The sequence below is a fragment of the Antechinus flavipes genome, chromosome 4, assembly GCF_016432865.1.
Source record: "Antechinus flavipes isolate AdamAnt ecotype Samford, QLD, Australia chromosome 4, AdamAnt_v2, whole genome shotgun sequence".
Taxonomy (NCBI): Eukaryota; Metazoa; Chordata; class Mammalia; order Dasyuromorphia; family Dasyuridae; genus Antechinus; species Antechinus flavipes.
This window is the reverse complement of record NC_067401.1, coordinates 26,276,978-26,291,342: the sequence shown is the minus strand read 5'-3', so window position 1 is coordinate 26,291,342 and position 14,365 is coordinate 26,276,978. Positions and strand designations below refer to the sequence as shown.

Below are 14,365 nucleotides of genomic sequence, written 5' to 3'. Positions count from 1 at the left end.
ATCAAATTCCCAGATCATTAGAGAGACCTAACTCTAACACATTTTTCCATCAGACCACAAAGCGAGCTTGGTGTCATTTGGGCAATAATGTCCCACTGATACTGCACATTCTTAATGAAAGCAGACACATGGTTATGAATGGGATCTTTCTTGCCAGAGAACCCCGAGATAAGCCACAAACCACATGGAAACAGGAATCATTTGACTCCATCCCTTTGAGAGAACAAGAAGGAATTTACCTGCCTCTCCATGTGTCTAACAGAAGCGTCATGGTGACTCATGCTAAGTCCTCTTTTTCCCTTGGGTGTAGCTGGGATATTCCCAGAGCTCCCTTTATAATTCCTCCTGTCCTATCTGTAGAGAAAGGCCAAGGTAACCGGTGTCACAGACTCTCCAAGAGCAATTAAGAAACCTGCTGTCGTTCCAAAACCAAGCACAGGTTTCAACTCTGACCATCATCTCTGAGCCTCAGTTACTATGCAGGCGAATAAAATATTTTTTCATAAATTTAACGCCAGCATGTCTGCGTTTGGAAACTTTGAAAATACATGTTGTACGGTTTACTGCCCTGGAAAAGGTGCCAACAGAGTTTCAAAGGAAGGGAAGTGTCTAACTGTTTCCTTTCAAACGCGTTTTCCAATGGGATCCATTCAAGGAAAAGGCTGGAACTAACTAAAACATTATTAAAAACCTGTTATGAAAAGAGACAGAGAGATGGAAAAAGATTGAACAAAAAAGGGGGCCAATACCCAGCACAGAGTGAGACAGACAAGCAGAGAGAAAGAGGATGTGAGCAGAAAGCCAGGCTGGGTCGAAAGACGGACAAGATGGTGCTTCATCTGGCAGTTGCCATTCGTGGTTTCGTTCTGTTGCCGATCAATTGATCAGGACTGTAGTGCTGCTGGGCCAGTGGCACAAGGCAAACCACAAAGTTGGCTGCAAGCTTAGCTCTTGCGAACTGCTGACCTTAAGTTTTCAAACCAAAAATATTCTTTGGGAAACAGCTATACCAGGTTTCAGCCCAGCCAGCCAAGCAAAAACAAGGACTATTAACCTGGAATAACAGTCTAGTAGTTCTACCAAGCACCGATCCACTGCAGGGATCAACTGGAATGATTAACCTGAAATCCACACTTTCTCCGACTGCGCTGGATTCTGGCTGCACCAACAGTCACTGACAGCAATGACCAAGGACAGGAACCAGAGCAGAAAGGGGTGAGCGTTGGGCAGGGAGGTGTTAACAGGACTTTCCGGTTTTCCACTAGATTTAATACTATGCAGGCCAATGGATAGAACACCAGGTTGGGAATCAGGAAGACTCACTGTCATGAGTTCAAATCTGACCTCAAACACTGACTAGCTGTGCGACCTGGGGCAAGTTACTTCATCCTCTTTGCCTCAGTTTCTCTATCTGCCAAATGAGATGGAGAAGGAAATGGCCGACCACTCTGGTATCTTTACCAAGAGAAACCCATATGGTCATCAAGAATTGGACATGACTGAAGCAACCTAACACAACAACAAGATTTTACTAGTAGTCGCCCCTAGCATTCGGGGCAGTTTGGCTGAAGAGGGGGCATGAATGCTGCTGCTAGGAGCTGGGTAATTTCACACGCGCTGCTGGAACTTTCCAGCACCCTGGTTCTGCCTGGACAGATGACGCTATCGAGAGAGAGAGAGAAAGAGAGAGAGAGAGAGAGAGAGAGAGAGACAGACAGACACGGCCTTTCCTGGCTAGAGACAGAGCACCTCAAGTTAAGGCCAACACACCTTGCTTTTTTGATGTCTTCCAAAATCAAATGAAGTCACAGGAAAAACAAAAGAACCGAACAAGAGACTGAGCCCAAACTCCGATTCTGGAGGTGGCAGGCCCCTTGACTTAAGAGAAGTATTTGGGCCCCTCTGGCAGCGAAGGGTGGGGGCGAGGGCTGGTTCCCTGGGTAGGCTGCAGTTTCAGGAGGCATGTGGAGGGCATGCAGAGCTTGGTGCAAGTGTGCTGAGTTCCAGGCCCTCGTTCTGGAGGGCGTAAGAATCAGGGCTGGAGCACACATGTTGAGGGATGAGGGGAAAAAATAAACAGAGAGACAAAAGAATGAAGATGCACTGCCAATTTCAATTGTGCAGCTTTTATTTTTAAATGCTTATCGAGCTGAAAGAGAAAGAGCAGAGTTCTTGGAAAACAAGGTTTCCTTTCTTCCTGTGCCAGCGTAGAGCACCCTCAAGGACGGGCACCACACAGGCTGTAACAACAATGAGAAACGAGGTCTTGTGTCCGCCCACAAGGGTAGCCAGCCGCTGGTCCCATGCTGTTCTGATTTCGGCCTAGCCAAGGCCTAGAAATAACAGCCCCACTGCCTCTGGTAAAAACTGTTCTTTTTAAAAATTTTATTAATCTCCAAACTGGCTGTGTTAGAATTATAGCCAATTACCCACCAACACTCTTCGCTAATAAAATAAATTTTTACAAGACCTAATTACTGCTTTCGCTGAACTACCCTGCTTGGGGCTTAGATACAGGAAGCAGAAGGCTCAGAGTGGGGGCGGAGATGGCTCAAGAGCACCCTCCAGGGAAAGGTTGAGAAACAAGGCCCAAGGGACAAGGCTGAAGAGTGCGAGCCTCTGCCCAGATCAATGACCAATACTAATCCTGAACTTGTCAGTGGCACCTGGCTAGACTGAGCAACACTGTGATCATCTTTGACCGCATGGAACTTGGGAAGCTTATCACGAGTTACTTGGGTCTGGGCTGCCCACACCCTGGCCTAGCAAAAAAAGGGAACTGCTGTCCAAGACAGATGGATCCTGCCTGGCCTCTCAGCAGAGTGCCTGGAGACTCCAAGAGGCAAGGAAACAAACAGCCCCCTTTTCTCCCTCTGCTGAAGAGGGGAAAGGCGGAGGGGAGGGGGAGGAGAAATAGCAAACAGTTGCGCAAGAGTGGAGCATCAATAACGTGAGGCAGACAGCAGGGACCTCTGGGCTGTGCCCTCCACCTCATCCCAGAACGGTGACTGTGGGGCTGGGAATGTTGCTCGCTGCTCCGGGCGGCCCCTGGGCACTCACTAATACTCCACTCTAATCTGCTCCTTTAAAAGGGAAGGCAACACTGAAGGAAGGTCACAGATGGAAAACCACCGACAAGTAGAAAGCTCGGTCAACAACAGCAGCTTCCTCCTTAGCAAATCCTAAGTTTTCATTCCCCAATACACAGAAAGACCACCAGCTCCAAAGGATTTTCCTTAGAGAGAAACCTGATAAGAGAGCTGTGTGCTGTGGGAGGCGAGCTAACCCCGTGGCCACAGACACTGCCCGTAGGGAGAGCGCCCTGGAACCCGGCCCTCCCAGAGGTGAGGACCAGGGCCGAGCAGCAGCGCTTGCTCTCTGCACACCACATGCTTCACCCTTACTGAGGAGCTCGGGAACGCCCTGAGCAGCAAAAACATGGCAGCGGATGCCGTGGTACCAAAGCCACAGCCTCATGGGGCTCCAAAGCCTCTCGATTCTAAGCTGCCAGCCAGGGAGCTAACACGAGCTTTGAATAAAATGCAGTTCTGGTAGAGTAATTAATTTTTTTCTTAACTAGGATTACATTAATTTTCAAGGACTAATGGAGGCCAGCTGTGAGGGGAAGAACGGCTGCTGATGCACAAAGGCACTTGTGCGGGCTTGTACAACATTATAAACACACACACACACACACACACACACACACACACACACACGGACCTATAAAAAGGATCCACTACAACAGGATATTTTTAGTCTCTACAATGTTATATGGCACTAAAAATACGGCCCGGCTGATCCAGCTTGGTAGGGCTGTTCTCTCTCTGTCCCTTCAGAACAGTTTAAAACATTTATTTTTGTTTCCTTTTGAGATGGTCAGAGTGGAGGGAGAAAATAGCAACTCATTGATAAGAGGAAACGAGAGAGACATGAAAAATTGAAAACTACCTAAAAACTCATGGAGAAGTTTATTTTATTAGTTCTTAATAAATATCTTGCAGATTTCCTCAGGAAATACACCAGATCACATGTAAAATAGTTTGATACTGATGTCAACTGCGTCAACATATGAAGTCTATTAGGGTGAAGCCGCAGCAGGGTGATCGGCGTGCTGAAAAACTCCCCAGTGCTGGGGGGGCCGGGGGGAATCTCACGGCCTTCCAAATTCTTCGAGAGGTAAAAAAGTCAGCCAAGACGCAGAGAGAGAGAGAAAGAGAGAAAAAAAGATCCCACATCCTGCTTTGGGCTGCCAGCAATGTGAAGTGCCCAGAGATTAATTCTCTGTCTGGCCTGGAAATGTGACTTTAGAGCCCGGGGAGGGGGCGCGGAGGAGAGAGGAAAGAGCAGGGCAGGCTCGAGGGGTTGGCGGCGGGCCACCAGCCCCCTCCCAGGCCATGTTTCAATGCAGACAGAAGTAAACCCCAACAGACAGCCGCTCCACGGCCTGCCAGGGCCTCGCACCAGCTGCAGCGCGTCTCCCGCTCCCCTCTGCTTAGCCCCCACTGCAGATGTTCCCCACGGCATCACTTCCGCTTTGCTTTCTTTTAAAGAAATAGCGCACACATGTGGAGGCAGTTCCTCCCCCCCCCCCCAACAGGACCCTCTCTGCCTTCAGGGGCCCCCAATGGGGGTCATAGCTCCTGCATTCTGTGCCGTGGTGGCCATGTGAGCTGTCCCAGGCTTCCCTGGAAGGAAGCTCCCATACCAGGGATATTAGTTAACAAATAGGAGTGTCTATAAAAACTTGGCTTTCTGTTCTCCTCAGAGAGAAACCCCAAAAGTTTGGAACTAAGAATCACACAGGAAGTGTTCAAGGGAAAATTATGTTGGAGATTTCAAATGCCTTCTAAAAACATTTTGATATAGTACTGGTATTGCAATAGAATTCTACTGACTTTAACCATAACGTAACCTTAGTTAATAGTAATAATAATAACATTTTTATTTGAAAAAAATCTCCCAATCCATGAAAATGTTTACCAATCTGAAAAATTAGGTGATATACACCTAAGGGAAATAAGCAAAGGAAGCCTAAAAAACACTGCTAAAGTAGGACATGTTTTACATTTTAATTTATATCCTTAATTTTTAACTTCTTTTTGCCCTAGACCCATTTTCTTAAACCCTGGTCAGGTTTGAAGGGATTAAAAAACATGTATTTACTGAAACCACTTCAGTGCTCTGTTCTGCTGAAGGTTCCATAAAGTATAAGACAAACTTCTGCCTTCCCCAACCCTGCCCTCAGCTCTGATACAGAACATTGGTAGTCTAGTTGAAGTGATTAATATATACATGACATTTCATTTTTCAGACTAACTAAATCTGGCATGTATTGCCGAACTATCAGACAAGTAATTTTCTTGGGAATGGGCTGGGAAATTCCCTACTCAAGAAATAAGAAGGGTATTCCTTCAGCCAAAAAGAGCACCCCGCTGAAATGTGAGTCTATAATGTGAGAGAACAGACAATCTCTTCCTAAAAGGAAGGAAGGATAGTCTGTTCCAGCCCTTGGGGTAAAGTAAGTTCTTCAGGAAGAAAGGTCTTGCCCCAAGAGGCAATTTCCAACGGGTTAGAGAGGTTACAATCTGACTTTTCATGCTGGGCAGGATAAAACTCATTCCATTCCCTCTTTCCACCTGGGCTCATTTCCCTAAAACTAGAAGGTAAAGAGATAAATGTTGCTATCTGCACTGTCAGTCATAACTCTGAGTCTGGGAAGGTCCCATATATAAACTACTGTATACTAAACAGAAATGCTACTGAGACTACACCCTCCATATGCACCCTTAGGAGACACATTCTTACTAGTAAAAGGGGCCACAGTGGTTAAGAAGGAAACTTCTACTCCAAGACTAGGCACAGTATTTAGACAATCTCCTGGACTTCCTCTTAAGAAGCTCTTATCTCTGCCTCCAAAATAAACGAAGTGGGTCTAAGTCAAGGGTCCTTGCTTCAAAGAAATTTTAACCAATGACATGCAATTATGACAATATAAGACTCATGGTAGTAAGGACAAGAGACGACCCCAGCTTAAGAGCCTTCCTGGTGAGGACAGAAAATCTTCACTCGCATATACAATCATGTTTAATATCCCATGCTCACGGGAGCCTGAAATCAGAGTTTCACTCCCGGGTAAGATGAACATTTTTGTTCTGACCAACAATGACTTAACGGCAGCTGTTAGAGGTGAAGGAGAATCCCACATTGCTCACAGTCAAGTACAAAAACAGATCAGTTTGGGGGCATTTGACACTGATGCAAAATGAGATGTTCCCCACAGCAGGATAATGAGGATATTCAAAATGTGCCCCACTCTCACCACCAGCAGCTCGAAACCAAACTATGCTAAGAATTAAATATTTTTTTAAAAAAATGTAAGGATGACAAGATTACCTTAATATAGGAACAAAAGTGGATAGAGTATGGAAAAAGAAGGGCTATTTCTGAGGAATAAAAAAAAAAAAGTACACCAAAGACAAAAGAAATTAAGATTTAGGAAAATGAATGATCTTAAAAAGTCTTCTCATTGTATCAGGCAAACTCTAAGACAATGGAGCTGCAGAAGAGTAGACAATCTGTAGCAGAGTTTCTTCACTAAGAGTTCCTAAGACAAAGAAATAATAGTGGAGGAACTCCCCTCTTCACATCTCCCCCAAAAAAGTTTAAATGATTCACTGTATCGACTATTATGTAAGATTTTCAAGTATTTGTTTTGCATAACAATTTAACAAAGATAATTGAATTCCATTATTACAACTAAATACCATGATGCAAATATATTTGAATTCAACAAATTAATTTTAATGAAATTTTTATTTTTAAAACTTTATTTTAGGGGCAGCTAGATGCTGCAGTGGTTAAAACACCAGCCCTAAAATCAGGGGGATGTTAATTCAAATCTGGTCTCAGACACTTAAGACATCCTGGCTGTGTGACCCTAGACAAGTCACTTAGCCCCAATTGCCTCAGGGGGAAAAAACCCACAAAAAATTATATTTTGGAATTAGATAAAAGTAAAGATATTTTTAGAGTAATTTTATCTAATAAATGTTTCCAAGGTCGTAAAATTAATGGATCCCCCCCCCCCAATTTTTCCTTTCATGATTTGTCACCCAAACTTCCCCAAAGCCACAGAGGTTTGAGTCACGCTAGAGTCCATCTATTTAGAGATGTTCCGATTCTCTCCAGTGTGTAAAAGAAATTCTTCCTTTCTCACTTCCCTTGCCCCCAGAAGAATACTTTGGCCAACTTTGAACAACAAAAAAGAAGCTTTCCCTTCCAACATGGATCCTTGGAGAATGTATTATAAACCTTGCTGAACTAGTGTAAACTTAGGTCCTTAGGTCTGTGTAGACTGGATTGAAAATTACATCTTAGTACACAGTGATTATCAAACATTTCCCTCCCATTCACTTCCCTGAAATGAGGTCTGGGCATCATTTGTTCTCTGGAAGGAACCAGTGACTTAGTGGCTGTACAAAATGGGCAGGATGATGTCTCTGATGTGCCTCATAGAAAGCCCCACTAGGTCTGGCCTATCACCATTCCACAATGATGTAACCTGCCCTGGTGACGCCAGCTGGAGTCTTAAGCCCTAAGCATGCAAGGCAGACCTCCTTCTCCCCTTTGCTTGCTGATCCCTGTTTCAGAAGCCAAAGTGTGAACAGCACGTGTCTGGATTTCAGAAACCTGCCCAGCACTTGGAAATTCCCTGTAGCATGTCAAATGCGGCATCTGCTTGCTGGCACTTAGGGTGAGGGATGATCACATGGGCATTTTCTGGCTACAAGTAATGAGATGAGAGCAAGAAACCAAGAAAATAACTCCATTTACAATGAATAAACCTCAGAGATGTGACAATCTGCCTTCTAAATAGGAAAATGAGGAAGATAAACAAATCAAATAGCACTCTAAACATTGTCAGCATCAGAACAAGAGCACAGAGCAGCATCCTTGTGGCCAAAGGTTAACTTACCTGTCTTATTAGAGCCACATCCTAAACAAGGTTCTTTTTCAGACTCCTAATGATTTATTTCCTTTGTTTAGGCCACACAACGGATTTACCACCTTCAACCCTTCTCTCCTTCCCCACCCAATTAATTTTTAGTAGTAAGCACTTAACAAGTAGAGCAGCTCACTGAGAAATCAACAAATAGAAAATCAACCACATCAATGATCATTGCTCAAGGCTGAATGAAAGACTCTCCAAACTCACAAAACTGAATGAGAATCTGAACCATTTTCCCATCCTCTGTTCAAGTACTTCGTTTTAGAAAGCAAGACTTGGCTCGCTTCTACTGGTATGAACCCCGAAGCTATGGATTCACCCAAAGAATGCCCTTTTCACATGGGAATCCAACCAGAGTATCAAGAATCCTGGTAATTGCCATATCAATCTCCCCAGTTCCTTTTTTCTCCAGGCCCTAACTCAGATTCAGAGATGAGCCAACCTAATAGCAGATAGTTAAAAAGACTCAAAAATCCAACTCTCTTCTGTTCTCAGTGGCCCAAATTATTGAGTCCAAAGAAATGTTCTTGTCTTTCAGTATGGCTAGAGATGGAAGGGCCTCAAACCTCTGAAGGCTGTAAGACTTTCAGCACCTTCTCAAATATTCCATGTCCAAAGTGCAGCTTTGAATGCTATTAGTGAACATGGAAAGGCACATGCTAGACTCTAGACAAAGAGCTAAGACACCTGAAGCACCAGGAGGGAAGAAGTGTAAGCAATGCCTTGCAGGGTGGGGAAAGGAATGGGGATAGAAACTTTTAATTAAATCTTGGAATTTTCTTAGGATGATGATTTCACGAGTTTACAGATCAAAGTGGCAGCATTTCCAACTAGTATTTCTGTTCCATAGCCCTAGAATATATTTCCTTTTAGTTCAGTACTTCTCAAAAGCTTAATCTAAACTCTCTACCTGCTCTGCCCAGGATTCACCTGGTCCTGAGAAGTATTTTAAAAAGAGCACAGAGAAAATGGAGTGGGGGCAAAAAAACCTGCTTCGTTTGTATTAGCTATAGACAAATGCACATCCCAGTTGAAAATCCTGCTGAGAAACAGCAGGAAAATCAAGAGTTACCTTATCTATATTGACCAGAGGGAACCGAGGAAGCATTTGAAGAACTTCTCTATGATGTAAGGACAGCTGTTTATATCCCCATGGCTTTGGAGTACAGGGACCTTCAGTTAATCTGACAACAGGTTGAATTTTGTCGGGCAAACTGAATCCCTTGGTTTTTTGACTATGCACAGTGATTACTCCTCTTCACTTTCCCATCCCCTGTCCCTCAAACAAATGTTTTCATTCCCACAATTAAAGACTCCTGGAACTCTGAGCCCTGGAGGAGTGACTGACTTCTGTCATGGTGAGATGTAGTCATCAGATGGCCTGCTACTCATTACAATTTACCCTTAGGATACAGGACAAAGCTTAAAGAGAAACCCCTTTGGGTCTGTCTTCAAAAGCCTAGAGAACACCACCTTAACCCTAACTTCTCACACGAGCGTCCTGGATCAGGCTGGCTCTTCGACAAGAGACTCCTAGGGCAGCCGGGATGCAGTATGATGGCCATGGAGAGTGCTGATGGAATGCACTGCATGTTGGACTCTGGCTGGGGATCCTTGAGACTGGAGAGGTATGGGGAGGGAGGGGAGGAGGAGGCAGGGCACTGGAGTTTTCATGAATTCAACCTAACCCCAGGCTTACCCTTGTGAAAGGTGGATTTCCTGTACAACTGGTCTGATACACTCAGGATTAGGAACCTCATACATTATGGTGTAGGAGAATGAAACCCACTTGACTAACTCCAAAGCAACTGTCCTTCCTCTAAAGACCTCTGAGAGGGCACCAGGGCCTTTGAGGACTATTAATGACCCGCCTTTTGTTCTCTCATACTCATGGCATAAGGTATATGGTTTCTTCTTGCTCACGTGTCAAGACTCCACCCTAAGCTCCTTTCATCTCATTTGGGTTACCAGCACCCTCCCATCAATGAAGAAATGAAGTCTTCCTCTTCTACCCCCTGCCAAAAGAGATCTTCTGACAGACTTTGGAAAAAGTCAAACTGGGGAAGTGTCAGAAGGGGTCCAGGTGTGGCCCTAGCCCTGCCTGGGCCCCAACCTCTCAATTTTGCTGCAGGGAGCACACCTCCACAGCAAAGCAGCATCTTGGATGCCCTCTGCCGTCACCCAGGATCTTCAGGCAAGGGCTGAAATTCAGGGCTGCTCTGGCTGTTCGTTGGTGGGGAAGGAGAGAGACATGGGGAGGGGGCCAAAACTCAGAGAAGGGAAGTTATTCCGGTGGTGGCCTATGAATAACATCCAGTGATTTATAGGAAGTATAATCCAATAATACAGTAAAATAAAACAGTGTGCGCCTGAGATGGTTTTGATTCCAGGAATTATAAAACAAATTATTTTTTTTAAGGCGAAAGAAAAAAATACCCCAGCGAGGCCAGATTGGAGTAAATTGGGCACAGATGGAAATGCAGGGGGGTTTCAGAGATGCCCTCCCACAAATGCTGCTTCAATTACTTCTCTTCAAGAAACCAGTTGTATTTCCTTAAATTATAGAATTTTTAAAAAATTAAAATTCTTAGAGAGCTTGTGGTTCAGATCAACAGCTCTAACTCCACGATCAGATGGCCAGTGAAGTGTTAAATGTGACTATGTGGGGAAGGACCATTTTCTTTCCTCTGAGCCGCCTCGGGCTCTGAGGTCTCCAATCATGACATCACTTTGGAAACCACCTTCCCCATGAAGCCACCACTGGCTACTGCATAGGCCAGAACACCAGACACAATAAGTAGCATCTTCCTTTGCCAGAATTTGCCGTCCTTTGCCTTACTTCTATTTGGGGGTTCCCTCAGCCAGTCCCAGGCCCCTATCTCTGACGGCACCTCCTTACCACCTCTCCAAGCAGAATATCAGGATTTATTTCCACAAGACCCCGACCTATGAGGTTTTCAGTTGAATTCACCAAAAAATGGGAAGGAATAATCAGTTCACTGTAGGAAAGAAGTAGTGAAAATCCACCTTGCTAAATGCAGACCAATAACTTTTTATAACTTTTATTTCCCATCAGGTAGGAAGTCCACATTAACATTGCCCAAAATGAGTCACAACTCCCTGAGTAGGACTGGCTTTGGACAAAACTAAGAAATTGGGAGAAGGGAAGGCTGCCTTCAGACCCTGCACTTTCAGCAGCACCTCTCCTCTTGTTGCCCTGGCTCTAATAGGGAGGAAAATGTCTGATAGGCTCACATATGTAAAGATGTCAGTGATTTTATGGGTTTTTCCTCCTAAAATAATCTCCTCATAAGAGGAGATGGTAGGGAAAAGGGAAATTCTTAAAACAAAGAAATGAATTCCTAAAAGTAGAATTTCAGGAATCTCTCTATTGAGGCATTCTACATGGAAACTTCCCCTTCCCCCAAATCAAATCACTTTCCTATGGATAAGGCCATGCCTCTGAATGAACCTTGAGCTGCTTTTAGGGCCACGCAAAGCTCCTCATTTCTCCAGGGAACATCCTTTTTTTCTTCAGAGTTAAGAACGGAATTCTCCCTTCCACAAGGAGCCAAGGAGCCAATCCATATAAACATTCACGCAGAAGGACAACCCAAAAAGGAACTGAGAGAGAACGGATGGCACAGATGTGCAGTTTGAAATGGAGGCCAAATAAACACGGATCATGAACACCTGGGAGACAACCTGCTGCCATCCTGTACACTTCCTGGCTGGCCATAGCACTGCCATGACAGCACTGTGACAGGCTGGGAATTTAAGGATGCCTTGAGAAGGGCGATTTATCACTTCCTTACTCATAAAAATATGATTCAGACTGCTGCTGATTAATAATGGAGTTCAGCCTTCTTTCCCCAAATCCCCTCCTCTCCACACCCACCACACAGATGCTACTCAACCACAACACCCCCTCTTGCCACTGTCCGTGCAAGCACAACACAGGGGCTCAGAGAAGATGACTCATGGACTGGGAAATGGAAAAGTGTATCTTCCCACCGAAGGACCCTGCCGAGTCCTCCCCTCAGCCCTCTCCTGATGGCAACCCACACAGCAGGGCCTGGACCTGCCTCAGCTGCACACCGGGGAGCTGGCAGAGCACGCCCTTCCCTGTGGATGTACAGATTCTCTCCCTTGGCCTTCACTGTGCTTCCCCAAATCACACAGATGCCTCTGTGTTCTCCTTTATGACAACTGACCAAAGGAGCGGCACTTAAACCAGGGGCAGAGTGATTCCACCATCCCCATGTCACCATCCACCATACTTTCCTTCTCATCTAATTAACACTGGTGGTAAGAAAATAATGCGTCCTGAATCTGAAGGATCCTTTCTCTCCGAGCACGAGTCAGCCTAGACAACAGCAGCTTCATAGGCAAGGACTTAGTTTCCTTCATACCCACATTTGTGAAGTTTCAAGGCACAGGGCCTGGGACTGACCAGACACAAGCAGAAGCAGCATCCTTAGCAAGGCAGCAGTGGCTCTCACACCGTCAGCTATCACACAGTCAGAAGAATGACAGAAGAACTAAGAGGAACCACAGAAACAGTGGTTCCTCAGTTTCCTAAATCCAGCCACTTTCCCACTTTGAAACAAAATGAGCCAGTTCACCGTGAAAGAATCAATCCTCACCCCACCCTCCTCACTCTCAGGCTTGGCCCCCTCCTCATCAGACTCCATAACATCTCCAAGGCAATACTTTGCAAACTTCATTTCCTCTTTCCTGGAAACCATTGTAACCTTCCAGCCCTCCATGTTTCCTCAGCACTGTTTAAAACAAACAGCCAACTCAGGAATAATTAGCCAGGTTCAAGAAGTCACCAAAGCCAATGGTTCTGGCCTTCTGCTGGGAATTCTAAGTGCTCTAGCAGGCAGAAATGAGATGGGGAAATCACCTCAAGGACTCGGCTGTGATCGAAAACCCAGACGGTCAGGTGGAGGACATTGCTGAGCTCCCTGAGGATGCCAGTTTCAGCAGAAAGCATGGCACATGCACTGCACAAAGAGGAAAGGCCCCTACTGGAGACAAATGGAGGCAGAAATCCCTGATAACAAGAAATAGAAATGATTCCTGAAGGAAGGGAGACAACACCGATAAAGGTGCAAACAAGTGCCCCAGTGACACCTTGTCCAGAAAACACCAGCCATGCCGGACACCTGAGTCTCTATGGGGCAATTGTTACTTGCAGGCATTTTAAACCATCACTTTCCCAAACACACACCAAGCTCCTGAGCAGCTGGGACACCATTTCCTTTTCAGGCACACAAGGTAACAACTTCCCCACACTGCACATTTCCACCAAAACCGAGCACACCATCTGCACCTATGTGCAATGCAGGAGATTCTGGAAGCACGCTCTGGTGATGACAGTGCTCAGAGCAAAAGTAACCCTGTCTGCCAGGGGTGGGCTGAGGGAGGGCCCCTGGAGGTACAGAGGGCTCCGAATCAGCATCTTCCAATGATCTACAGGCGTGTACTCCAGGCCTCAAGGGTTTTTTACTTCCAGGTTTTGAATCACCAATGCTCATCAATCGTGAGTCCCGACCCCCTGGCAGATTCCCATAAGGGATATCCCATAGGGAGCTGGACTTTTCCATACTGAACAAACAAGGTACATGAGGCCAGAAAACAGCTAGTCCCAATCACTGCCAAGTATATGGTCTCTGCAATGAAACATCTCAGCAATGACCTCTCCCAGGGGAAGGGTTCTGGGACTAAAGCCGACAAGAGTCCTCGCTGCTGCCTTCAGCAAAGCCAGATGTGCAACAGCATTTGAGGCCCATGGCTGCTTCCACTCATCCCACCCAAGGAAGTCCTGGAAAATCTTAAACAAAGTGCTGTATAATAAAAGGTGGAGACGTGGGGAGTGTGTGTGTGTGTGTGTGTGTGTGTGCACGTGACATGGAAGGGAATCTGTGCATGTGTGTGACATGGGTAGGGGGTGAGTGACATGAAGGGATGTATGTGTGCACATGCATGTGTGTGAGCCCACGCATGTGCAGGGGTGAGGGTAGGCAGGGCTCAGTGACACCTGGAGTTAGGTACCACCTGTCAGGGTGCAGAAATAAGAGGCTCCTTACCTTTCAGTTGGGAATTGTGCACAGCAAACATGTTGATGGTCATAAGCTGTAGCATGCGGGTGCTTCCGATGGGAGAGGGGCTATGCTGCAGTAATACTTGGAACTCCTTTAGGACCTTTTCAGCCACTGCTGGGAATGTCTCCATCCTGTACACACAGAAAGCCAATGAATGAAGAAACCCCCAGGACAACAGGAACCTTAGGCTCTCCCAGCAATAACAGACGACTCAACTTAAAGAAGCTTCCCTCTTTATTTTACA

General features: G+C 45.6%; 2 protein-coding genes across 3 annotated transcripts in view; both read right to left on the bottom strand.

The window, feature by feature from the left end:
* Nucleotides 1-14,365, bottom strand: part of TSR1 (TSR1 ribosome maturation factor) — a 217,732-nt gene that overhangs the window by 130,518 nt on the left and 72,849 nt on the right. The gene's annotated exons all lie outside the window — the stretch shown is intronic.
* The window catches only part of SMG6 (SMG6 nonsense mediated mRNA decay factor), a 179,804-nt gene that overhangs the window by 112,892 nt on the left and 52,547 nt on the right, over nt 1-14,365 (bottom strand). For both annotated transcript variants that reach the window (XM_051992149.1, XM_051992148.1), the window contains exon 10: nt 14,107-14,252. In XM_051992149.1, the coding sequence (XP_051848109.1) occupies nt 14,107-14,252 (146 nt within the window). The remainder of the gene's footprint in view (nt 1-14,106; nt 14,253-14,365) is intronic.